The sequence below is a fragment of the Tiliqua scincoides genome, chromosome 1 (genome assembly GCF_035046505.1).
Source record: "Tiliqua scincoides isolate rTilSci1 chromosome 1, rTilSci1.hap2, whole genome shotgun sequence".
In the NCBI taxonomy this organism is placed as follows: Eukaryota; Metazoa; Chordata; class Lepidosauria; order Squamata; family Scincidae; genus Tiliqua; species Tiliqua scincoides.
In genome coordinates, this window is record NC_089821.1 from 95,008,773 (window position 1) to 95,034,776 (window position 26,004).

The window sequence follows — 26,004 nt, forward strand, 5'->3', positions numbered from 1 at the left end:
TTGTCCCTAGCTAGCATGCATCTTGCAGGTGCTTAGTTATGGAGAAAGTTTCTATGACTTAGTCCCCCCATTCCTAAAACCGGATCTCGCTACTTTAATAATTTTAAAAAAGTATTCAGAGGTTGACTTTTCCTCATTAGCTGCTGCTAATGTGGCCACTGGCACTCCACCAACTCCCTCAGTGCCACTGCTACCTCTGCACCGGCCAGTGCTGGTGCTCTGCTGCTTGGCAATCACATGCACTGCTAGGCAGCGGAGAAGTGGGGGGAGGCTGGGAAAGGGTGGGAAGGAGGCATGCTGGGGGGAGAGAGCAGGGCAAAAGGAAGGCAGAACCAGTGGAGCTGAGCTCTGCCGCATCCAGAGCTTCTGTGTCAGGCCACGAGCCCGACATGGAGGCTCAATTATACAGCAGCCCAAGGGTTGCTGCAGTATAATAGCCCCATTGCTGGGCTGCTTGCCTTACCTGGGTGAAGGGGACTAAAGTGCCTTCTCCGGAGGTGTCGCCAGTGCTGCCTGGTGATTGCTCAGGATGCCATGGCAGCCATTTTCAGCCCCATGGCAACCCTGTGCTCTGGACAGCATAGGATTGGGCTGTGAGTGTGTGTATGTATGAGAAGAGAGAGAGAGAGAGAGAGAGAGAGAGAGAGAGAGAGAGAGAGAGAGAGAGAGAACTCCCCAATGCAAGTTGATTCACCCAGGAAAATCTCTGTCATTGGCTTTCATGAATAAAGTGCTAGCCAATAAAAGCAATATATTTCCAGGAAATGACAAGAAACATATTGTGTTTCTTCAATCCAGAAACACAATATGCTTTGTCTTAGGCTTCCAAATCATATGCAACTGTACTAATGCATATCTTATGGGATACTGGAGATGACTTTTAGAATTTAAAATGATTGAAAATATCTGTGAGTGTTAGCAACAACACATTATACTATCACCACAGCATACTACATAGTAGTGTTGTCCTGTCCGCCATCCTGACGGAGCCCACAGCCACTGCGAGTGATTCTGCAGCAACAGTTATTGCCATGAGAAATCACACATCCCATTCAAGTCCTTGGAAAACTCCACTGTCATAGATTTATTGACTTTGTATCAAGGATATTTTTAAAACAATGTTAGCCAAGTACAAAGAACATTAGAACATGGAAAAAGTAACAGCCTCACCAATCTGCCCAAAAACGTTTTTAACACCAAGCCATCCAGTCTTTGTGGGGGTCTAGACAGGAGAATAGTTACTTAACTGACATTATGTAGCTTATATTTACAGAGCCTTGAAATGTTAATTTTACATAACAGTGGGGACAATTCAATTTTTAAAATTCTTTCACAGAATAAACAATGTCTTATTTTATCCAAATCCAAAATGTCCGTGATTCCTAGTAATTCCACTTGACCCTCAAGTCTATGCACACTCATTTGGGAATAGGTCCCATTAAATTTGGTGGATCATTTCCAAATCAACTTGCATATTGGGTTGTATCCAAATGTTGATCTTGCCACAGAAATTAATCATGCCATTCAGAAGAAGAAGCCACCATAACAAAGATACAAAGAACTTCCTCAGTGGTGGTTCTCTTACGTACAGCAGGGGGAGAGCAACTGCTTCTCTTCATGCCAGCATAGTATATTTAGCACTCCATAGCATTCCAGTGTCTTTTTTTTTTTTTTTTAGACTGTGGGCTCTTATAACATATAAGAATCAGGTATAAGAATCATCCTCCCCCACTTATTTTGCTACGTAAACTGTTTTGAGAATTTGTTGTTGAAAAATGGTATATTGTCATTATCATAATCATATACTGAATTTCTTTCACAAGACCATCTAGTATGTTCATATTGTGTTACAAATGGCTTTAAATTTGTCTTGGGATCATTTGCTATGGACAGCCTTACAGTGGGTACTTGTCCTGTGGTGCCAGACAGGTTTCATCTGATGCAAAGGATTTGGCATCTTAAAAATTCAATAAATGTCACAAAAGGCAGGGATGTAGAATCAGAATGTAGAAATGACAACAAAACAATCATCATGCAGCCTATAGGTTCACCTCTGAGTTCATAAACTCTCCACAACATGCAAAGGATTGTATAGCAGAGAAAAGGGATGGTTCAGATGTATTGCTAAAGTTAAACCATAACTGAACCTGGTTTCCAATTCTGATTTGTGAAACAGCAGGACAACATTGGTATCCATAGGACCAAACACAATAAAGCCATGAGCAAGGAAGGAAATACTTCAACAAAACCAGCATGGACGATTGGAGACAAACATGTAGATATAACAGCCAGGTCAGGTGGAGAAGACCCAAAAGCTCTGCAGTAACAGAAGTACCATTTCACAATTTCACCTCAACATGTAGAACACAACCAATTTAAAAAATAATTTTCTCTACTTATTCCAAGAATAGTGGCAGTGTTCTTTCACTGACATCCCCAACAAGTTGGTGTATCCCTTGAAGCTGTGCATTAACCAGGAAAAACTGAGAGTGACAAAGTCTCTCTTGCAATATCAGTCCAGGAAATCATTTTTATCATTCCTTATCCCAAGCCTGATGGTATGACTGCTTTCAGAGTAAGAGTCTGGGAATCATTCAGGACAGGAAAGTGACTTAGAGCCCAGTCCTATCCAACTTTCCAGTGCTGATGCAGCCATTACAACAGGGCATGTGTTCCATTCTGTGGCGAGGGGGCCTCCTTGAAGTAAGGGAACATTTGTTTCCTTACCTTGGGACTGCATTTCAGCTGCCCCAGCACTGGAAAGTTGAATAGACAGGATGCTTTTTCTTTTTCCACAAAAGTTTTTTGTTTTTTGTTTGTAAAGTACTGTATAAAACAATTGACTGATACATGGCTCATGTTCTCAGTTGCTCAAGAATCCAAGGCCTCCTCTTCCTTAGAAACCGTTGGTGGTAACAGAAGAGTGGGAAGACAGCTGGAATCCTCAGCACTGTGCTCCTTACTCCCACTGAAACTATTAATTGCTTTGGATTCACAGAGCGAGCAGCTGGAGTATATCACAGAGAAGGAAGGACCGGAAAATACAAGCTCACCTATGCAGAGGCAAAAGCGGTATGTGAATACGAAGGAGGACAACTAGCCACACTCCAACAGCTGGAGGCTGCAAGAAAAATAGGTATGAAAGTATGGAACATGGAATCATTTGGGGCACACACTATCACAGATTCCCATGCGCAAGTTCCACTGAAATGAAAAAGTGCTGCACTGGAAAATAGGGCTGACACAAAGGAACCTACAAGTGGGCTGTGCTCTTTAATTTTCACACCACAAACATTATATCACTCAATGATTCTGTTCTTTTTCTGTTCAAGCATCTTTATTTTGGGGTTCAAAAATACCCACCCAAGAATGATGTTCATTACAGAACTATTGCAAGCAGAACTGGAATTTATGAAAATTTATAGTTGTCCAGGCTGGTCCAAGACCTCCCAGTGCTGGGAATGGTGCATCAAACACCATTCCAGCAATGGCACCAAATGCTGCTGGTCCTTCTCCTGCTCACTGGCTTCTAAAAGGAAAAGAGGAACAGAGTGGAAGAGGAAATGGAGGGGGAGGGAGCAGAGTGATGGCCTCCCTAGAGCATCTTCCAGGAAACACTCGAGGTTACTCCTCTCCTTCATACGTTCTCTTCTGCTCCATTTCCCTCTCTCTTTCAGAATCCAAGGAGTGGGAGGTGAAGAAGCACTGAAGAAAAGCAAACAGATGATGGTGGATGAGACCCCCACTCATCTACTGTCTGAAGCAACTGCCTCAGACAGTATTGAAGATAAAAATTTAAGAACACAATATAATTGATTACAGAAACTGAAAACCGCCTGCAATCCTGTACCCCAGCGGTTCCCAAGCTTTTTCAACAGGCAGCTCCCTTGACCTACTGGGACCATGGCTCCCATGAGAGCTACAATCCTAAATACTGTATAGGGCAGTGGGTTTTTTAAGCGTACTCTGCAGCTCCCCCATTGGTTTCTACAGCTCTCTGGGGAGCCACAGCTCACAGTGGCAATCACCTCTATACACACTTACATGGCAGTAAGCCCCACCAAAATCAATGGAACTTCCTTCTGTGTAGACATATCTAGGATTGCAGTGTAAGTTAGTCAAGAGATGTAAACTGCTTCAGTGAATATGTGTACACTCTTATTGCCTATGAAAAAACCTGGAAAGCAACCATATTATTACCAATCTACAATGCTGTACAGACCTACTGTACACTTTGACTGTTTTGCTATCTCCTCTACCTCAAGTTATAATTCGAGGCAGCAATCCTATACGTGGTTTCCTATGAGTAAGCCCCACTGAATACAATGGGTCTTACTTCTGAGTAGACTTACATAGCCTTATGCTATAAGATGCTATATAATTTTCCAAAGCTCAAAACTGACTTGGATTTCGTAAACATATCCATTTTAGTCCGAGATGATACTCATTACTTTGTGGCATACCATAAGTACTTCAGCATGGACTTATTGCTATGGCAAGTAAGAGGATGTTTTTTCTGCATCTCATGCGATACACAGACTTCCATTTGTACTGACATGGTTAGTTGTATTAACACAGCAGATGCACACTGAAAGTCAAGGACATGACATTTAAAAGGCTCCGTTTTAGGCTTTAGCTGGGACAAAAAAATTTTAGCAGCAGTGGAAAATTTGCAGCAAGGTTCAAAAACAGCATTTTGGATCCAAGTTCTGCCTCAGAGTCCCTCCTTCACATCCCATCATCAGTGGCGGTTCAGTGAAAGGGCCTTCTCAGTGATGGTATCTACATTGCTTATAGTTAGTGAAGTTTTTAATTAATTAGTTTTAAACATCTGTTATTTTACTGGCTCAGTTCCATGAATATTGTAGTTGCAGTAGCAGAAGCACTTTTTCAACAGTGCTTCAACAGATTTTTCAACAGATCCCTGATTTTTAGCTATTCCCCCTTACTACTGCAGTTCCTAGCACCACATGCAATGCTGCTCAGGATGATCCCCTAACCCACCCACCCCCACCCTGATGATGTGGGGGACTACAGAGAAAAGGGGAAGGCAGTTAAGATTCAAGCCATTGTTCTGTAAGCTGTTTTGGTTCTCCCTAATTAAAAAGCAGGGTTTAAAAACAGTAAAATAAACATAATCAAAATTAAGGGCCCAATTCTATCCAGTTTTCCAGATACAGCTATGGCAATGGGGCATGTGCTGCATCCTGTAAGGGGAATTATGAAGGCCTCTTCAAGGTAAGGGAACATTTATTCCCCTACCTCAGGGCTGCATTGTGGCTGCATCAGTTCTGGAAAGTTGGATAGGATTGAGCCCTAAGTAGCAAAAAAGCAGTATATTTTACAGGTATTTATTGCATCAGTTACTTTTTCATACCCCATAATAAGCAATAACCACATATATACCGCAGACACTTGCCTATAAGTTGATCTCACAGATAAGTCAAGGGCAGGCTTTGAGCAAAAAATCATGGAATTTTCTATGACCCTCGGATAAGTTGGTGGTTAAACTTAGGGGGGTGTCTGACTATAGTTTTGACTGATTTTACCTGATGCCAGATCCTGAAAAATCACTTATCACTAATTGTTACCTAAGAACTGTACAGTCTCTAATTTATTAAAAACATAGTAAAAGATCATAAGATACATTTTTATTCTTTTAAAATTCTGGTCTTCACCACTTTTTTGTAAACACTATCCGTGCACTGTAAACAACATACCAGTAGAACAGTGGTTCCCAGCCTGGGATTCATGTATTCCCAGTGTCACTCAACAGGACCTTTAGGGGTACTTGAAAAAGAATGGCATAATGGCAGAAAAAGGCAAGTCGTGCTCCAGAATGCTTTGCAGGGACAGCAAGGCAGGAAGGAAGGTAGCTAGTTGGCTGTGAAAGCCCCACCAATAGCTAGTTTTTGGTCATCAATTCATCTACGAGCCAGCGATTGAAAACCAGCACAGTAAAAAAGCTGAAAAATAATATGGAAAGTGATAAATCACCCAGAATTTCTTGGCACACTTCTGGTGCAAAACAGTGCAAAGGAAGAGTCTTCTGTTCTTCAAACAGATAAAAAGAGAAAACACTGTGATAAATACATGAAGTCTGGGCCTTAAGGTGTCTAGTATGTTAAGCCAGAAGCACTACATACAACATACAACCCATAACACATAACTGAGTGTGCAATTCAGTTCACAGCAGAGAGTTGCAGCTGCATATATTTGCAACCCTTTTTACTCAGAAGTAGACCCACTGCTTTCCATGGGTGTTATTTCTAAGTAATTGTCTATTGAATTGTAGCTTGGGACTTTGCTTCAAATGGAAAGGAGGATCCCATCCTGGTGTTGAAAAAAACAGATCTCTGCAACAGCATTTCAAAATGGAACAAATAAAAGGTTAACTTTGGCTGGAATTTCCCAGCTAAGTTACTATAGAAACTAATCTCTGCATTGCTTCTAATGACCCAAGAAACTTTTCAGAGTTGAAAAGCTCTGCCCTCTGATTGACCCGGAGATAAGGTAAAGTGATAATTGGAGCTTGATTACTTGGCAAAAATTTTACATACTATAGTCGAGTATCTACTGTAATTGTTTAATGTTTCCCAAACTATGGGTTGCAACTGGTGGGTTGCAAGCCCATGCCAGGTGGGTCATGAACTTGGTCCTCCCACCTGCCTTCACCTCTGTTTGGCCTCAAATTGGAACCTTTCAGGTGGTGTGAGGAGGCCTAAGACTCCTCTTCCAGATTTCGGAAGGCAACTTTCAGTTTGCCTCTGAAAACTGTAAGTAGCTTTGAGAGGCTTCTGCAGGCCTTACTGTGACCTGCAGAGGCCTGTAGAGTGGGTTGCTGACCCAGTGCAAACTGGAAGAGGCCTCTGGAGCCACCCGGGACCCAGGCTCATCGGCTAGACGAGGTGGGTTACAGGATGGGAAAAATTGAGAACCACTGGTTTAGTCATAATAAATGAATGGCACATGGCCCAAAATGCAGTGTGGGTATCTGCACAACCCTAGTAATGTTAGGATCACCTAAATTTCTCCCCATGGTGAGGAGAAATGAACAGATTCTCTTGCAGTAGCATTTTACAAATCCACAGTGAGACTAAAATGTCCACACGTTATCCTGATGGGACGTATTTGAATACCAAGATTTTGTAGTTACTGAAATTTAGGATGTATCTGCATTTGATTGTTGTTAATTAGCTCAAACTGAAAACAGCACTTTTATTCTTCAAGACAAATGACAACACATTTTAAAAAATACACACCATGCATACAGAGTTCTGCCTAGGGCCGAAATTGTTTTGCTAGTGAACTGTAATTCAATTTAAAATAACTGGGCATCAATTATAATTTTGGCAAAAAGAATGAGATTTTATTACTTTGAAACACAATGTTTCTTCCTTAGCCAATACCAGATTTAACATGAGACTGCCTTTGATCCTTCAGGGTTTCATATGTGTGCTGCTGGATGGATGGCTAAGGGAAGAGTCGGATATCCCATTGTCAAGCCTGGAAGCAACTGTGGCTTTGGAAAGACTGGGATTGTCGATTATGGATTCCGGCTCAACAGAAGTGAGAAATGGGATGCTTACTGCTACAACCCTAATGGTAAGTGGACAACAAATACGTTTCTTATGGCTCTGTCATTTGGCCTGCAATTTTAAATATGCATGTTTTGATACACAGCTAAGAAAAATTTCAGTGTGAACCCTGATATATCCTTCTGGTGGGTCAGATATATCCTATGTAAAATGTAAGCAACACCACAGAAGCCCCACACTTTTTGTTAGCAGATTCTTGAATTTTTTTTTAAAAAAAATTATTTTTACTTTGAACAAAGGAAAAGTGTCCTCTAGATGGCTCACCTGCTCCTCCTAAAGGTTTAGGAGGAGGTAGCAAAAAAACAAGTAAACCTGAGTTTGCGTATGGGAAGAATTTTTTTTAAGGCAATGAAACAAGACTTCTTTAATTAAAACTGAATAAATGAAAGGATGTCCTTTACTCATCTTGTTAAGCACAGGAACCCAGTGAAACATAGTTTGAGCATTTGCAGGGGAAGTAAGACAGCAAAGCATATTTAAAATCTGCTAACGTTAACAGCTTGTTAATTGCCTTATAAAATCCTCCAGCAGTCAAAGTTCCCACGTAGGATGCAGTGCTGGCTGCAGGAATTTGTGCTGGGCTGAAATTCCCTTAAAAAATGGCTCTTAACTATGGTTGCTGATCCTGCTGTCAATTTGATCTAGCAGGGATCAGCACAGCACCAATCTGGATTGAAGATACTGGGAACACATACAATATGACACTATCAAACCCTTCCATCTAAAAGTCTTCCAAGGATGGGACTATGTGTTATGCATGCCACCGAGCCCTTGCCAAAAATGGCATTCCACGTTGCATTCTTCCCCAAGCACTGGAGTGTCACTTAACTTATATTGTGATTGTGCATTTCCCCATCTGTGCCAGCAGCAACCAAATAAAGTGGAGCAGAGCCAGGGAAGTACACATGATGCTAGAGAACATTGCTAGTGACTCTATACATTACTGGAAATGGGAAAAACATGGAGCTACCATTTTCAGTGGCAGACCCACATCGAACATACCGTGGAATTCAGGGGATTCACCAAATGTCTCCCAGCTGCAAGAGTAAAGGAGGAGTTAAGCAAGCTGTTGGACTTCTTCGATAGTCTAGTTCCCATGGTATCTGCATCATCAAACTGGTTTGTTCCTTCCCTTTCATTTAAAAGTTCAGGACAGACTTCGCAAGGCCCATTTCCTTTCGATGACAAAGCACTGGAAATTTGTTATGTCTTTGTGAGCATTTATTTGCCAATTTACTTCTTGATTAAGAATAGCAAGGGAACAGCTACTAGCATAGGCAGGCTTACTCCCCAGGCAGCAACAATACAGATCCCAGAGTCCAACCATATCAGACAACTAAACTGCTTCCACTGCCAAGTTCTTGGTTCTGCAGGCAACAAAGTCAATTCTGAAGAGCCTGACATGCCTCATTGGTGAATTCTTAGGAAAGCCCTGTCCATTCCATCTGGATAGCATTGCAAATAAGCTTGAGTGCCTCTTTGCTTCTGCTGTTAATTGCTTCTGTTATTCAGCAAGTTCCAGCCTAAGTTCTGGAATCAGGGCAGAAACAAAAACAAAACTACGAAGAGGCAACAGGAAAGAAGAAATGAGCAGGAAAATGCTGTATGCCTCAATGGTTTTTTAATCCGATAACAAGGTTACATAATGTCCACTGACAATACTTTTGGAGTTTGTGAGTGGCCTGGATTTGGTCATGTATGGACAATTGTACTGTGTGTAGGAGGATTGTAAAATATTGGTGGCTGGGTTTTTTTTTAAATGAATAAGCACATGTAACCTTGAACTCGATTTGTCTTTTTTATGGTGCTTGGATGGTTCATAATGTGCTTTGTATATTGGAATAAGCCCCTATTAGAAATTGCATTTATCCCTAAGACATACTATTTTGGTGCTAAGAATGAATGGATCCCACCCTCCCGCCTCCCACTTTTCACCATGGCAAGCAGTTTCAGATGTTTTGTGTGCATACTGCTGAAAAGAGGTGGAGTTGCTGAAAAGGGGTGGAGGGAACCACATTGCAGTAAACAATGAGAATTCAAGATGAACAGATGTGTGGAAAAGGGAGAGGCAAACATTGTTCTTGCAATTAAATTTAGTCAGCCACCACTCTTGTATGGCCTTATCCTCTGGAGGCAAGCTAGATCTTTTCCAAGTGGATTGTTTGGGTGATGAACAATGTATTTAAACCAAGTTGTTGATGCTGGTTGATTTGTGTGTTCCCCTCTGAAGAAATTTCTTCATAGTTTGTGACAACATTGCTCAACTTTAGACAATTATTAAGGTGGGGCTGGAATAGTGTCATGGGAAGATCTTCTCAGGCCCAGCTGCAGCATATGGCACACACCTAGGCAACTGCTACAGCCCACTACTGGTACTTGCCCTGGGATTCCCCGAAAACAGATGGATTACCTCCCTTCCCTCCCTCCCTTGTAGCACATGTGCTTTTGGCTGGTGACAGGCCAATGACTTCCAGCTGCCATGTTTTTCTCCTACAACGTCTCATGTATGGTTTTACTGCATTGGCAAACATGGTGGCCAGAAGCTCCTGGCTAGAACACTTTTGTTTCTGCTGACTTGTCATTTGCCAGAGGGGGCAGCGAAAATAAAAGACCACATCCCCCACGATACCTGCTACCAAGGCAAGGGTAAGTACAGCCAAGATGAGGAAGGTCACTAAAGGTACTGCAGTGGAAAGAAGAGCTCAAGGCATTATGCTTAGCAATTTTTATAATAGCCTTGAGTTCTCCATTACATTAGTGTACCTATAACATGTAAATTGCCCCTAAAGAAGTGATAAATAGACCTCTGTCAGTTTCACTACTGTTTACCATTTCAGCCTGTGGAATTCCCTTCCAGTTAAATCAAGATTGCTCCCTCTTTGCTTATGTTCCAAAGAAATATTAAAATATTTTTGTTTCACCAAGCCTTTAATTTACATGACAAACATACACACTTCCTCAAGAGTAAGTTCCATTAAACTCTATGGGGCTTACTTCTGAGTAGATATGCTTTGGCTTGCACTGTTAAATCCTCTGTTCTCTATATGCTTTAGATGGCTCTTGCTTGTTGTGCTCTGTTTTGTTACATATTTTTATTGATTTAGTTAGGCATATATATGGCAATATCCCCTATAATGCTGTGGATATGTTCTTGGAAAACAGAGCTATGGGTGAAACAGCTGTATAGGAGGTAACAATAAAAGATGGTTGTAATGCAGATATGCTCAAAGAATTGTCCTTTCTTTTTAATGTACAGTGAACCTCAATTTAATAAGTTAGTGGGGGAAAGGAGAGGTCTGTAAATGTTGCAAGTCCATTCAAGCCAAACACTTCTTTCCCCCATTCGTCTGTAAACCTTGAAGAGCTCCCTTGATGCTGCTGAAATAGGTAAGGGTTAATGGACTTCTATGGACCTGTGTCCATTATTTCCAAAGTCCACTGAACTGAGGTCCATTAAAACAAGGTTCATTGTATTAAGTACTCACCAATGCATTAGGTCAGAGCAGTGGAAAGATTTACTCCCAGGAGGATGAGCCAGGCTCCAACTCATCCTTAATAACAGGAAGCTGTTTGATGAAGGCAGTGTCTAGAGTAGACTTCCTTGCACGCTGTTGCCTCTCCCAAAGCATCTTCTGGTAGCAAGCAATGTCTGCCAGAACACCCCTCTTGACAGTGCTGCTGCGTTCCCAGTCAGGATCATTTTCGGACCAAATGTTGAGGATCTCATTGATTTTGGCTATGCCTTCTGACAACATGGCTGTTGTCAAGTTCCTTACAGGTGGAGCACCCTCCATCTCATCCTCCTCCTCTTCTGCAGCATGTTGATTTTCAATCTCCTCAAGCTCCTCCTTTGTAAGCTCCTCTCCATGAGAATTCAACAGCTCCTCCACATCCTCAGCATCCACTTCGTCCATCCCAGCTTCGTTTGCCAAATTAACAATGTCACGGGTGATGTCGGATGAAGCATCCGCAAACCCATTGAAGTCATAACACGCCTCTGGCCACATCTTGCACCACACACCATTCATGCAACTGGAGGTAACTTCCTTCCATGACATGCTGATGTTTTCGATGGCATGCATTATGCTGAATGAGTTCCAAAAATCTCCGATTGTCTGTTCTTGATCGTACATGTTACTCACCAGTTGCTTGAATGTGCGCCTCAGGTAGTAAGCCTTGAAGTAAGAAATGACGCCTTGGTCCATTGGCTGCAGAAGTGAGGTTGTGTTTGATGGGAGGAAAACCACTTCCACTGGCACTGAAGTGCGCAGAGTCTCGAGGTTGTGAGGATGACCCGGAGCACTGTCCAGCAGTAACAGTGCTCTGGGTTCCACATTCTTTTCCTCACAGTACTGCTTCACTGCAGGACAGAAACCCGACACATACCACTGCTGAAAGAGATCGGCGGTAAGCAATGCCTTCTTGTTTGATTTCCAAACCACAGGTAAGTGTTCCTTTGAGAATCCCCTCATAGCTCGGGGTGTTTCAGAGTGATAGACTACCATGGGCTTTATCTTGAAATCTCCAGCAGCATTGCCACCCAGCAGCAGCGTCAGTCTGTCTTTGGCAGCCTTGAGCCCTGGTGCATGTTTTTCTTCACATGAAATGTATGTGTGTGATGGCATGCGCTTCCAAAAGAGGCCCGTCTCACTCACATTAAACACAAGTTCTGGAGGGTAACCGCCATAATCAATTATGGTCTTGAAAGTGGTGGTGAATTCCCGCGCTGCCTGTTTATCAGCGCTTTCAGAGTCACCACAGGCAGGCATATTGTGTAGGTTAATGCGGCGCTTAAACTTTTCAAACCAACCCCGGCTTGCCTGGAATGTTTCAGTTGCTGATCCATCACCTTCATGTTCTTGGAGGTAGGCAAAGATGCTTCTTGCCTTCTCCTGGATTGTCAGCTGGGAGAGGGGCACACAATGCTGCGTCTGGTCCTCAATCCAGATACTCAGCCGTTTTTCCATCTTCTCAAGCAAGATATTCCTGGAACGAGAAGTTTTTGTTGCACTCTGCGGCGTGGTTGATTTTGCAGATCTCTTTATCTTCTCTCCATTCTTTAAAATGGTCCTGATGGTAGATGTACCCAATCCTAACCTCCGACCAACATCAACCTGCCGCTCACCCGCCTCAATACACTGTAACACTTGCATTTTTAAGTCTATGGTAATATTCTTCCGTGACTGCTTAGTCACATCAGCAGCAGGTTCACTTGAAGGTCTCTTTGCAGTCATACTATCACGTGAATTTGCTTAGGCTCAAAGAGCCAGCCCAAACAGCTAGGAGTCAGACAAATTCCTCAGTCCCCAGGGCACCATGGAAAGATGCTGTAACTTTAAAGAGAAAAAAGGGGGGAAATGAGCAGTAGGAAGTTACACTAGCAGTATCCTACCTAGGCAAAGCGGGGGGGGGGCAAAAGAGAGAGACAGACAGATGAGGGGACCGAGTGCACAATGCAGCCATTCCCCCCCCCCACCTCAGGAAAGGGCAGGGAGCTACTTTGACAATGAGGGCTCACTTGTCTATGACATAAGTTGATAACTTCACGCTAGGTGGCAAGATGGTGGGGAGTGCCCCCTGTTCATCCACCGCCTCCCCGAGCCTGCCACCACCATGAGCCTGGCTCCATTCTCCTCTCATGCATTAGCGTGCAAAAGGAGGGTGAGAACGGCTTACCTGATTCCCTCAGAATCCAGCACGGCTGCCATCACTGCCACTTCCTCTAATGGCTGCAGAGAAAGTTCTGGGCTTCCAACATTCCCTCTGTGACCATTAGAGGAAGCAATGACGGCTACACTGGATGCTGAGGTAGAGAGGCAAGGGAATCCCACCTGTGTGCATGATCAGTGGTACATGCTGGAGTTCCCATGAGCTTCACAGGTCTTGCAGCAGACCTACCACTATCACTTTTGCAGCCTTGCCTCTGTGCTTCCTATACCTTCTCAACCTGAGGAGCTGGCATCTAAGCCAATGGGGAGGGGAAGATGCTGGAAAAACCTACAGCCACAAATGACTAACCAAGATAAAAGCCACAAAAGAATTCCTGTTATTGAAAGAGGCTGCCATAATGGTGAGGGATGGTGAGGGAGGGAAAGGGGAGATAAAGGGAGACTTAGAGATGGCAGAGAAATTAAATGAGTTCTTTGCATCTGTCTTCATGGCAGAAGACCTCGGGCAGATACCGCTGCCCGAACGGCCCCTCCTGACCAAGGAGTTAAGTCAGATAGAGGTTAAAAGAGAAGATGTTTCAGACCTCATTGATAAATTAAAGATCAATAAGTCACTGGGCCCTGATGGCATCCACCCAAGAGTTATTAAGGAATTGAAGAATGAAGTTGCAGATCTCTTGACTAAGGTATGCAACTTGTCCCTCAAAACGGCCATGGTGCCAGAAGATTGGAGGATAGCAAATGTCACGCCTATTTTTAAAAAGGGAAAGAGGGGGGACCCGGGAAACTATAGGCCGGTCAGCCTAACATCCATACTGGGTAAGATGTTGGAATGCCTCATCAAAGATAGGATCTCAAAACACATAGACGAACAGGCCTTGCTGAGGGAGAGTCAGCATGGCTTCTGTAAGGGTATGTCTTGCCTCACGAACCTTTTAGAATTCTTTGAAAAGGTCAACAGGCATGTGGATGCGGGAGAACCCATGGACATTATATATCTGGACTTTCAAAAGGTGTTTGACACGGTCCCTCACCAAAGGCTACTGAAAAAACTCCACAGTCAGGGAATTAGAGGACAGGTCCTCTCGTGGATTGAGAACTGGTTGGAGGCCAGGAAGCAGAGAGTGGGTGTCAATGGGCAATTTTCACAATGGAGAGAGGTGAAAAGCGGTGTGCCCCAAAGATCTGTCCTGGGACCGGTGCTTTTCAACCTCTTCATAAATGACCTGAAGACAGGGTTGAGCAGTGAGGTGGCTAAGTTTGCAGACAACACCAAGCTTTTCCGAGTGGTAAAGACCAGAAGTGATTGTGAGGAGCTCCAGAAGGATCTCTCCAGACTGGCAGAATGGGCAGCAAAATGGCAGATGCGCTTCAATGTCAGTAAGTGTAAAGTCATGCACATTGGGGCAAAAAATCAAAACTTTAGATATAGGCTGATGGGTTCTGAGCTGTCTGTGACAGAACAGGAGAGAGATCTTGGGGTGGTGGTGGACAGGTCGATGAAAGTGTCGACCCAATGTGCGGCGGCAGTGAAGAAGACCAATTCTATGCTTGGGATCATTAGGAAGGGTATTGAGAACAAAATGGCTAGTATTATAATGCCTTTGTACAAATCGATGGTAAGGCCACACCTGGAGTATTGTGTCCAGTTCTGGTCGCCGCATCTCAAAAAAGACATAGTGGAAATGGAAAAGGTGCAAAAGAGAGCGACTAAGATGATTACGGGGCTGGGGCACCTTCCTTATGAGGAAAGGCTATGGCGTTTGGGCCTCTTCAGCCTAGAAAAGAGACGCCTGAGGGGGGACATGATTGAGACATACAAAATTATGCAGGGAATGGACAGAGTGGATAGGGAGATGCTCTTTACACTCTCACATAATACCAGAACCAGGGGACATCCACTAAAATTGAGTGTTGGGCGGGTTAGGACAGACAAAAGAAAATATTTCTTTACTCAGCGTGTGGTCGGTCTGTGGAACTCCTTGCCACAGGATGTGGTGCTGGCGTCTAGCCTAGACACCTTTAAAAGGGGATTGGACAAGTTTCTGGAGGAAAAATCCATTATGGGGTACAAGCCATGATGTGTATGCGCAACCTCCTGATTTTAGAAATGGGTTATGTCAGAATGCCAGATGCAAGGGAGGGCACCAGGATGAGGTCTCTTGTTATCTGGTGTGCTCCCTGGGACATTTGGTGGGCCGCTGTGAGATACAGGAAGCTGGACTAGATTGGCCTATGGCCTGATCCAGTGGGGCTGTTCTTATGTTAATGGGTAATTTCACCCAGTACGAAGAACACTATAACAAAACAGAGTTCTAGAAAGAGGTATTACAGGAGTTAATGCTCCCATAAATATAGATCATATCATGTTTTGTTGATTTTGTATCAAAGTTTTTTTGTTTTATTTTGGGAGTTTTTTTGTTTCGTTTTTGGTAAGCCAACTGGCGCTGTCATATTAGATGAAGAAAAGCAGACTAGTTAAAAAAAATAAACATGATAGAATGGTGGCAGCTACCTATAGGTATTTGTTACATGTTAGTGTGACTCTCCTTGATGTTTGCCTGCTTCCCTTCTTTTTTGTAGAACCTGAACCATAAGGCACTTTCAGACTCTGCCATACAAGAAGGAAGATACCTGTCGAAGCGTTAAATTAGATAGAAATATGAACAATAGAATAGCATGAAGGAAATAAACAGCCCCTTACTTTTGAACATACAGGTGTGCATTTTTTAATGACAGGGATACATTCTCCAATCCCCATTGTTATGTGATTAGGTTGTTAAGCGAACATACAACCCAATCTAGTGCCTTTGTTGCTTAAACAATCACTCCCTGCCAGAAACTAGCTGGCTGCACAGGCTACTAGAGATAGATTGCCTCTTCTGCATTAAGAGTCTTTTTTGTTGTGTAAACAGACACTCTGCTGCAGGCTATGGGAATCCTGACTGCCTCATTAAGAGCCTCCTTGTTGCTTTGACCACCATTGTATATGTGATCCATTGTTAAGCGATGCACGCCTGTAAAGACAGGTCATAGCTAGAGTCTTATTATGGGAAGTACTGCACAGTAGTTGTGCACTTTGAAAGATAGTCCCTATTTGCATTTTCTCTGAGCAAAATCATGTTTTCTCAAAACTGCAGTGCTACCATAACTGCCAGTATGACCCTACTTTCATTCTCTGAACAACAAATGTGTTGGCATCATTAGTTCCAATGTGCAACTGGCCAATTCCACATCTGAGATGCAAGTGGGATTCAAACTCGTCTTTTTCTCTTCTAGGAAAAGACTGTGGTGGGATTTTCACAGATTCGAAGCACATCTTTAAAACCCCTGGCTACCCAAATGAATATGAAGATGATCAAATATGTTACTGGCATATCAGAGTGAAGTACGGACAGCGGATTCAAATTCAGTTCCTTGACTTTGATCTTGAAGATGATCCAGCATGCATGGCTGATTACTTAGAAATATATGACAGCTATGATGATGTCAATGGCTTCGTGGGCAGGTAAAATTTTTTGTATTTTTCTTAATATGCTGCATACCATAGGATCGTATGCAACACATCTGGGTTGGGGGAATGACACTGGTTACATATTTGGATTTTAGGGTTTTTTTAGTCCACCCAGTCTCAGAGGCTCTGAGCAGCAACAGCATCGTACTTACAAACACACACACAAGTCAATCTAATAAGTGTTAAAAATCACACACCCTTTCCTGGTCTTTCCCCAATTCCTCCTCCCTCTCACTTCTCTGTCCCAGGAGAACCTCCTTGATCCCAATCAAGTTCATAACCCCTCTTCATAGGAACTGTGTGTAACGCCCCCCCCCAAATCTCACACATTGCAATCCCTTAAAAACATAAAACATAAAAACAGACATAAAACTCATAAGAACATAAGAACATAAGAACAGCCCCACTGGATCAGGCCATAGGCCCATCTAGTCCAGCTTCCTGTATCTCACAGCGGCCCACCAAATGCCCCAGGGAGCACACCAGATAACAAGAGACCTCATCCTGGTGCTCTCCCCTACATCTGGCATTCTGACTTAAACCATTCCTAAAATCAGGAGGTTGTGCATACACATCATGGCTTGTACCCCATAACTCCTACAGACACCCCTTACTTCTCATAATAGAGCTACTCAGCCTTCTGACCCCCACCCCCACCCCCGGGAGCTGCAGTTAGTTAGAATGCTAGAAAAACCTACAGAAAACCCAGTAAGCAGTCCTTGGGTGTGTGTCCCCTAAAGGATGGTACTCCTGGGGAAAATTTCCACAGCACATGGAAAGGTAGGCATGTAATGATTGAGCTGTCTGGGCCCACTGCATCCTGATGAGGAAGGCTCTGGATATGGGTCACATCTCTCTTTTTTGGTTAGAAAATATAAGATTTTTTTTCCTTGAGAGCAATTGAGAGGCACATCATTTACAATACATACACATGCAAGAAGGTCTCCTGCCATCTAGTGGGACAAAGAATCATTTATCTGCCCATTTCTTCTTGATCACCTTGCTGCTTATTAGTAAGATCCCCATTTGCATGGGGATAAATACAGACGCACAAAAAAACAAATAAGGAAATTCTAACAATCTTATGGGGGAGGGAGAATTTATTAGAGAAGTCACATAACCCTTTTTCTACATATCTTTCTGCTCCAGGATGCTAAATATATAACAAGCTGCTTTCTGCACATGTTTTATGGGGTTCTATATTGCCTGCAAACATGTACCTTGAAGTGTAGGCCAGGAACAGGGGAAAATTGGGGCTTAAAAAACAGATATTCAAGATGGATGGGAAAAGGGCTAACCTTCCCTTAGTGCCGCTTCTCCAGTCTAACTCCCTCACCAAGCTGCTTTGCTTTTTTAAAAATATCATTAAGGCATTTTGATATACGGTATGTTCTATGCAACATTTGGTTAGTCCCTTAGAGAAGTGGAGAGTACATGAAAGCATGACACAGATCTCAAGTTCAGCTGAACAAAAAGACCTGTAAGCTGCTCGGCTGCCAATCTATCTGGTTATGCCAAAGCCCAGAGCTCAGTGCAATGGGATATGTCTGATTCATATCTTTTCCATCCAGAATGCTGTCAGTTCTAAGCTTCATCCTTTTGAATCCAGAAGCATGTTCATAGAAGTCTCAGTTGAGCCAAATGTACTAATCTGATGAAAATTCAAGATCAGTTTTGGACAGACTAACTGCAATCACAGTGCCCCATTGCAGCAGCACCGTCGCCCAGCTCTCCTGGGCGCTACCATCTTGAAATGCACAAGATTGGTGAGATCTCTTGGGTGTCACAGTGCACAGTTTGGGAACCACCGGCTTAGGACTATGATTCTACTTACAGATTCCCACTGCAGTATGGCAGGTGCTTCCACATGGTCAAGTCCCACACCACGCTTCTGTAAAACATATAGGATGAACAGAAGACATAAATATTTCCTCGCCTTTGTAACTACTAATCAGTAGTTCTAATCTAACTAATCAGTAACTACTGATGCAGCACGAAATCCAATCATCCAAATGGCTTCCATGCCAAAATGGTGGCATATACGCTGGTCTTTCATGATAGCCCAGTACCCGTATATTCATTATATTTGTTTGACTGTGGATGCAATCCTAACCGCATTTTCCTGAGAGTAAGCCCCATTGAACAAAATAGGACTTACTTCTGAGTAGACCTGGTTAGGATTGTGCCCTCAGATGTGAAGAGACACAGTAGCCACTACTGTTAATACTGTATGTTATTACATTTTGACTTACTAATTTTTAACAAATATATTGGTTGCCATGTTTTTTAGGTATTGTGGAGAGGAGCTTCCAGATAACATCTTTAGCACAGGTAATAATGTATGCACACACACACACACGTGGTAAACTACCACTTTTCTATCAACACACACAGCACTGCACAGAAAGGATCATTACATCCAGAGATTAAATGGATATGTTTTATAAATATTGGTCACCACAGGAGCCTGGTAGTTAGTAATTTCAGACTTAATTGCAAGGTTTCTCTATAACTACTAAGAACACTTACATCCACACAATCAGAATAGTTCATAATGCTCCAACATTTTTTCCAGCTAACATATTGTCCCATATCATTTTTTTAATCACTGCAGCAGTGCAGCAATTAAAATGTGCAAGGTACTGCAACTATAGGCTACGTTTCTCCTCTTCCCTTAAAGCACCCACAACAGTCCATCTACACCACAGATGTGCAGAACAATCCTAAGCATGTTTACTTCCACTATGTTCAACCTAGTTTATTTCTGTTTAGGACTAAAACTTTACACCAAACCAATTCACTAGTCCCTCTTTTTCCTCATAGAATTCTGAAGGAAAGGAGCTAAACTCTCAGCACCTTCTCCAAACAACTCCCAGAATTCTCTGAAACCAATATAAGTTCACAGGGTGGATACAGCCAGATGGCATGTGCCTTATGGCATGTTTGCGACATTGTACGCCAGTGATAAGCTGGTGCGCCGAGCTCAGGATTAGGATCAAAGTTAGCCACCTTGAAACATTAGATTAGAAACAATGCAGAAAGGCAAATTATAGCACAAAACAATTCAAAAGGCTGTTTTGTTTCAACAGAAAATAAGCACTCGTTTTTGGTCTCTCTTTTCATTCTAGGAAACGTCATGACTCTGAAATTTTTGTCAGATGCTTCAGTAACTGCAGGAGGCTTTCGGGTGAAATATCTTGCTTTAGACCCACCCAAGAAGAGCGAGGGGAAAAATACAACTACCCAAGACAACACAAATTATTTAGCTGGAAGATTTGGCATTATATGAAGACCACAACACTGGCAAGAAAGAAACAATCTGCCACAAAGATCTGACCACAGACATTTCTCCCTTGTTGCTCATGTGCTGAAGCCTTCTTCTTCTTCCCTCTGGATCCATCTGATGATTCCCACCATTATGTGGATCCCCTCTTGACTCTTCCAGCTTCCCCATCCAGCTCCATTAAATCTTCCTTTTGGATACATTATTTTTACGTTTTCAGCCAGATTTTCAGGAACCACATCACTGTTTGCAAATACGTTATCCTCCTGCTTCAAGGTTGCACGGCAATAGCCACTCTGATTGTATGCAACAATCGTTTCCTTGAGCCAGAACTTTATGAAGAAACATTTATTCACAGATTAATAACTATACTGCCTTTGAAGCATTACTGAGATTTGAGCTAATTAAAAAGTAACAAACTGACCTTTGGAAGCCTTTCTTTTTGTGGTCACTTCATTTGGAAATGAAGTGACCACAAAAAGAAAGGCTCCCAAAGGTCAGTTTGTTATTTTTTTGGAAAATTTGGAAATGAAGTTGTTTCCATTTATTAAAAGATTAATAATAATAATTCCTGCTGTAATCTTGCTTACAAAATTTCCTTGAAATCAAAGTATAAATGACACTAAACTAAGACTATGGTGTAGCATTCACTAGGAAGGGGAACAATAAAACATCAAATGAAACTGTTCCCAGTCTATTAGAAGTGTATCAATGGGTCACCACAATTACAAAAACTTATTTGGATTTAAAAAAAGTCGGGTTCAGTGTAATCAGCATGCTGACAGTACCTGCTTCCCAATCACTGCATAATCCAACCAGTGGGACTGAAAGGCAGATGCCTATACTGTGCAGGAGAGTCAAGAATGAAATTGTACAGGACCTCAGTGGAGATGAAGAGCCATCATCCTTCTGAAACCTAACAAGAATTGAAACTGTTAGGAGAAAACTTGTGAACCTATTGATCAACTTTAACAAAGACCAGAGGAAGATCTAATGGAACAGAAAGAGAAGCAGCTCTGTAGCTGTACAATAGTATAGCAAAAAGAAAACAAACAAGCCTGAAATTCTGCGCAAAGTGACAAGAGAAAGCAGTAATGAAAGACAGCTGATTGGGAAAAGTTAGCCCCCCCCCCCCACATTTTCTGCTTCAAAATGTCTCCTCCAAAAGTTGCTTTTCCTTAAAAGTAGCAGTCAGTTGACTTTAACACTAGCAGCTGGATTGATTTAAATGAAAGCAATTTAAACAGGCTAATTTAAGTCCCTGATGTAAATTTTTAAAACATCAATTCAATTATTCAGATACTAAATAAAAATGCATACTACTTGTTTGCTATAATTAATAAAACATAGTGATTTGATGTTTCATTCTGATGACCAAGCCATGCATCTCAGCCCTGAACTATTTATATTAGCCACATTTCCCAATTTTTACCCAGAGACGGGATTTCTTCCAAATAAAATCTCTTATGAACTGTGCTATGCCAGGCTTTTGATGCTGGTTGGAACACACTCTAGAATTGTTTCACTTTTCCTGTTTCTGTTTTACAGCTCAGTCCCAAGCCTCCCGGCACCCATGGCTCCAGTTGTGCCAAAATGGCGACCACCAAATCCAATGGGTGCTGGGTTAGCGCTGGAAGTCTCCTTGGGGTAAGGGAACATTTGCTCCCTCACCCTGGGTAATGCTGCCACGGCCCCAATGGGTCTCCTCAGATCTGCGCCCACTTTTGAGCAGGTGCAGACACAAGGAGGCTGGTGCTGAGCTGCCTGGGCTGGGAGAGATTGGATAGGATTAGGTTAGGAGGGAGGTTAGGATTCCTTCTCCACCCCCCTCCTGGGCCAGATTCTGTTGTCCCTTCACCCAAAAATACTCACCGCCGGCCGGTGCTGTAGGAGTGCCAGCCAGTTGGCTGCACAGTGTTGAAACTCAGCACCAACAGGCACTGGCCCAGCAGCAGTGGCCCCTCCTCTCGGGGTGCCACAAACATGCTTTATGGCACATTTGCAAACACCCAGCGTCAGTGCTGAGCAGCAGTGCCAGCACTCCAAGCCCTCAAGATTGGGCTCTTAGTCCCTTTTTCTCTATCATATACTTGCATTCCTCTACCCTCCCCCCCCACTCCTGCCAAGTTGCTTAGCAGAGCTGTGGCTCTTCATAAGAAGGAAGGTAAATGCTCATGTTCTTTGATTGGCAGTGAGACAAAAATACTTATATTTAGAGTACTCATTCTTGATCCAGTTGTAGAGATAGTGCAATTAATAGGCATGAAGTAGGAGTAAAAGGTCACCCAGACAGATCCACAGATGGTACCTATGATAACTTGACAGTCCCTGGCACCCAGTTCATGTACTTACAGCTTTATACTATTACACTGCATGATGACTGGAAAAGATCACAGATTTTTCTTTACAAAAGAAAATAACCTTTCAGAAGTTCACAAGAGTGGAACAGTTCAATTTTAAGAGTCTATATGTTTGCATATGTTTGTCAGCTTTCTTTTTAAACCAAGTTATTGTAAATAGAGAAATGTATTGTGGCCAAAACTTGAAAACACCCAATTTAAAATTTAAAAATCCATTTAAAAAAACACATCGATTTTCGTCCACCCTGAATACATATACTGTACTGTATTAGTATATAATATGGAGTTACCTGTTGCATTTTGTCAACTGCTAGAAATAAAATCTGCTACTTGGTGGACTCAAGGGTATCCTACCACAGCTCCAGGTCTTAAGTGGTCATACTGATGTGACATAGGGTTCACAACAATGCCGGTTTAGGGCCCAATCCTATCCAACTTTCCAACACTGGTGCAGCTGCAATGCAGCCCCGAGGTAAGGGAACAAATGTTCCCCCACCTTGAGGAGGCCTCTGTGACTGTCTCTCCATCACAGCGTACACCCCACTGGCACAGTTGCACCGGCACTGGAAAACTGGATAGGATTGGGCCCTTACTTGGGAAAACATCCTACTGATTTCAGTACATAGGATTACAGGCAAACTATTTTTATTCCTCTCTCAGCTCAGCCAGATACACATCTGATGTTTTTAAATGGTGGGCTTATTACTCCTGTTAAAATTATGATAAAGACAAGAACTTTCATAGATACGCAATTACTCATGAGTCTTCAAGCATCCAAAATGTGATGTCTAGCTACTGCAGGATGTTATCTCCTACAGAAAAATCCAAGTTCCACCAAACTGAAGGAAGAGCCCAATAACATGCATATTTTCAAAATGCTAACAAATTGCCCAGCTATTCCAGCGCAAGTCCTTATGAAGCGTTAGCATGAAGCATTATCAGAAGTATTTAAAGAGGTGGCATTTAAAGATGCCACAAAACAGGTAGCATGTACAAGCATCCCACTGATATCCTTAATCACTATCCTTGTGTTACTGAGAAAGAACTCAGCAACTAGGAAACAATCAATTTTCAGCAGAAGAAGAAGCTGTTCATTCGCAGAAGAACTTGAAGTTATTTAAATACTTAATAATACTGTCCCAGAAACCACTTTTACCCACCCGGGAGCAGTATATTTATGTGTACTGTATATCTTATTTTCTTTTATAGAAGATTGACCAAAATTGGTTTAAGAGCATAAGACCAACCCTGATGAGCAGAACAAGGGCTCTGCTCCCATCTTTTTTCAGATGCTTCCTGAGAGTTCACAAACAGAGCAGGAAGACAAGAGTCCTCTACTGTTTATTCCCAGCAGGTGGTTTCATTTGGTATCCTGGCAAATAGTTATTCACAGACCTATCATCCATGAATTTTCCCATCCCATTCTAAATCCATCAGATAAGTGGCCACTACCCACATCTTGTGGCAGCTAGCCAGAGGAGTGGTGTAGTTGCTTGGGAGGGATGTGTGTGACACTCTTGTTTCTGTCACTCATCTACTGCCCATCAGTTTTATTAAGTAATCCAAACATCTAGCATTATGAAAACAGAACAAATTTCTCTTTCTGTACATTCATATCTTCATAGTGTCCTCTCAAACACCCTTTTCAAGTGTCATTTTTCCTATAGTTCTTTTTTTTTAAAGAACTTTAAACAGCTTTAAACAGCTATCAGTTGTTTCCAAATGCTGGCTGCCAAGCATAACCCTATTCCCATTTTTGAAGACAGAAAACAGTTACTCTGCCATCTCTAAGGGACAAGTTATCCCAAAGCAAATAATCTCTAGTTCCTATCGGTTTTCCTACCAGAAACCAGATTTAAACACTGCTCTGCATTCTTTGACAGCACCAACAATCCAGTTCTACTCTGGTCAAATGAAGCCCTGATCTGTAAAAAAAACACCACTAAGAGGCTCAGGGTGAATGAGAGGGCTTTTTCAAGCACAGAAAAGCATGCTTCGGAGCTCTGCCAGCTGAGCCAAGGAGTCTGTTACCTCACATTCCTGGTCTCACTGCTGGGCAGCAGGTGTCCAAGGGACCTGCAAGTACCACCAAGCACCACCTTAAGTAGCACTGGTGGTACCCATACTACTGGTTGAGAAACACTGTATGCAGCCGTGTTTCTCAAGGTTTGTTCTCCACCATACCACTTCACATGGTCCACCTATTCAAGTACCACTGGGAGTAACTGGTGACAACACCAACACCAGTTACTTCTGACTTCTGAGGCCAGATATGACATGACAAACACCAGTAAGACGCTCAGGGTAGACGGGAGGGCTTTTTCAAGCATGGAAAAGCATGCTTTGGAGCTCTGCTGAGCCAAGCCTCCTACTGCTGTCTGTTGTGTCGCATTCCTGGTCTCGCTGACAGGTGGCAGGGGTCCAGGGGTCCTGCAAGTACCACCAGGCACCACCTCAACTAGCACAGGTTAGGGTCCAGGGGGCCTGCAAGTACTACCAGGCACCACCTTAAACACCACTGATGGTACCTGTACCACTGGTTGAGAAACACTGGTATAGAAGGAGAGCACCTCTTTTCCCACTCACAAAGCTGCTTACCTTGCCTGACAGCCTTACCTTTTTTCTCGATGTTTTCTCCCCATCCCTGCTTAGCCCCCAAAGTCACTAGCTTTCAGCCTTGCTTTCCACCATGGGCAGGTGACAAATCTCTCTGTCTCTCTTAACCAGAGGTTCTCCAGGAACAGGGTGGTTGGGGGAATAAAGCTACAATGCTATACACACATAGCTGTGCTATGCTATGGGTAACAGTCTGTCCTCCATATCTACTTTACCCAGGCTTCGCGCTCTGGAGAGGACATTCTGTTCCAGAAGCACCATTCAGAGTGTGATACCATAGTCTTCCAAGACTGAAGGATGCCAATGCTATGCACACTTACCTGGGAGCAGGGATGTGTGGTGGGTGGGAGGCAGGTGAGGCAGAGCCTCCCCACTGGAGTCCTTCGAAGAGCACCGTCACTGTGTGAGGCACCCAAGCACCCACACGCAGAGCTTGGGTGGCTCACACAGCGACGGCGCTTTTCGAAGGACTCCAGTGGGGAGGCTCTGCCTCACCTGCCTCCCACCCACCACACATCCCTGCCTGGGAGTAAGACCCACTGACTGTGCTGAGACTTATTTCTGAGTAGGACTGAGCTATAAAGCTGGGGAGGCCACTACCAGGCAGACCACCCAGCACCACTCCCTAGGGAGGAAGAGGAGGAGGAGGAAGATGCACCCAGCACCCAGGAGGAGGCTGGAGAGGCTCCCTGCAGCCCCAGTGGGGGTTCCCAGCACGAGTGGTACAAAAGAAAGGGCTACCTCTTTCTCCCTCAGGGCCACAGCTGCCACAGACCACCTGCCTGGGGCACTGCTCCACTGCAGCACTAGCTCCCTGCTTCTCCACACCCCCCTCCACTGAACCACACCAAGGAGGGAGAGAGACCAGGAGCTGTTCCAGGCTCGATCGATTGCTCGGCGCTCGATTACATGGGGGAGGAGGGGGCGGGAGGAGACAGGGCACGCCCGCTCGATCGCTCGGCGC

General features: G+C 43.3%; 2 protein-coding genes across 3 annotated transcripts in view; one reads left to right on the forward strand and one right to left on the reverse strand.

Moving 5' to 3' along the window:
* The window catches only part of TNFAIP6 (TNF alpha induced protein 6), a 31,454-nt gene extending 11,023 nt beyond the window's left edge, over positions 1 to 20,431 (forward strand). Inside the window, exons 2-6 of the mRNA XM_066633642.1 lie at positions 2,999 to 3,136; positions 7,444 to 7,605; positions 16,547 to 16,775; positions 19,072 to 19,112; positions 19,910 to 20,431. Of these exons, the coding sequence (XP_066489739.1) occupies positions 2,999 to 3,136; positions 7,444 to 7,605; positions 16,547 to 16,775; positions 19,072 to 19,112; positions 19,910 to 20,070 (731 nt within the window). The 3' untranslated portion in view covers positions 20,071 to 20,431. The remainder of the gene's footprint in view (positions 1 to 2,998; positions 3,137 to 7,443; positions 7,606 to 16,546; positions 16,776 to 19,071; positions 19,113 to 19,909) is intronic.
* LOC136657037 (tigger transposable element-derived protein 1-like) lies at positions 1,130 to 25,893 on the reverse strand. Of its 2 annotated transcripts, XM_066633630.1 has the most exons (5): positions 25,782 to 25,893; positions 20,853 to 20,980; positions 18,616 to 18,672; positions 11,084 to 12,931; positions 1,130 to 3,053 (listed from the first exon to the last, which is right to left on the reverse strand). In XM_066633630.1, exon 4 carries the CDS (start codon positions 12,830 to 12,832, stop codon positions 11,114 to 11,116), a length of 1,719 nt encoding a protein of 572 aa, XP_066489727.1. In that variant the 5' UTR covers positions 12,833 to 12,931; positions 18,616 to 18,672; positions 20,853 to 20,980; positions 25,782 to 25,893; the 3' UTR covers positions 1,130 to 3,053; positions 11,084 to 11,113. The 2 variants fall into 2 exon arrangements, with proteins under 2 accessions (XP_066489727.1, XP_066489716.1); XM_066633619.1 differs by lacking the exon at positions 1,130 to 3,053 and having other exon boundaries at positions 10,369 to 12,931.
* Between the last annotated feature and the right edge of the window lie 111 nt (positions 25,894 to 26,004).

What these genes read in the sequence shown, in the direction of transcription:
- LOC136657037 (XM_066633630.1), bottom strand. Translation starts at nt 12,832, where the DNA reads ATGACTGCAAAGAGACCTTCAAGTGAACCTGCTGCTGATGTGACTAAG.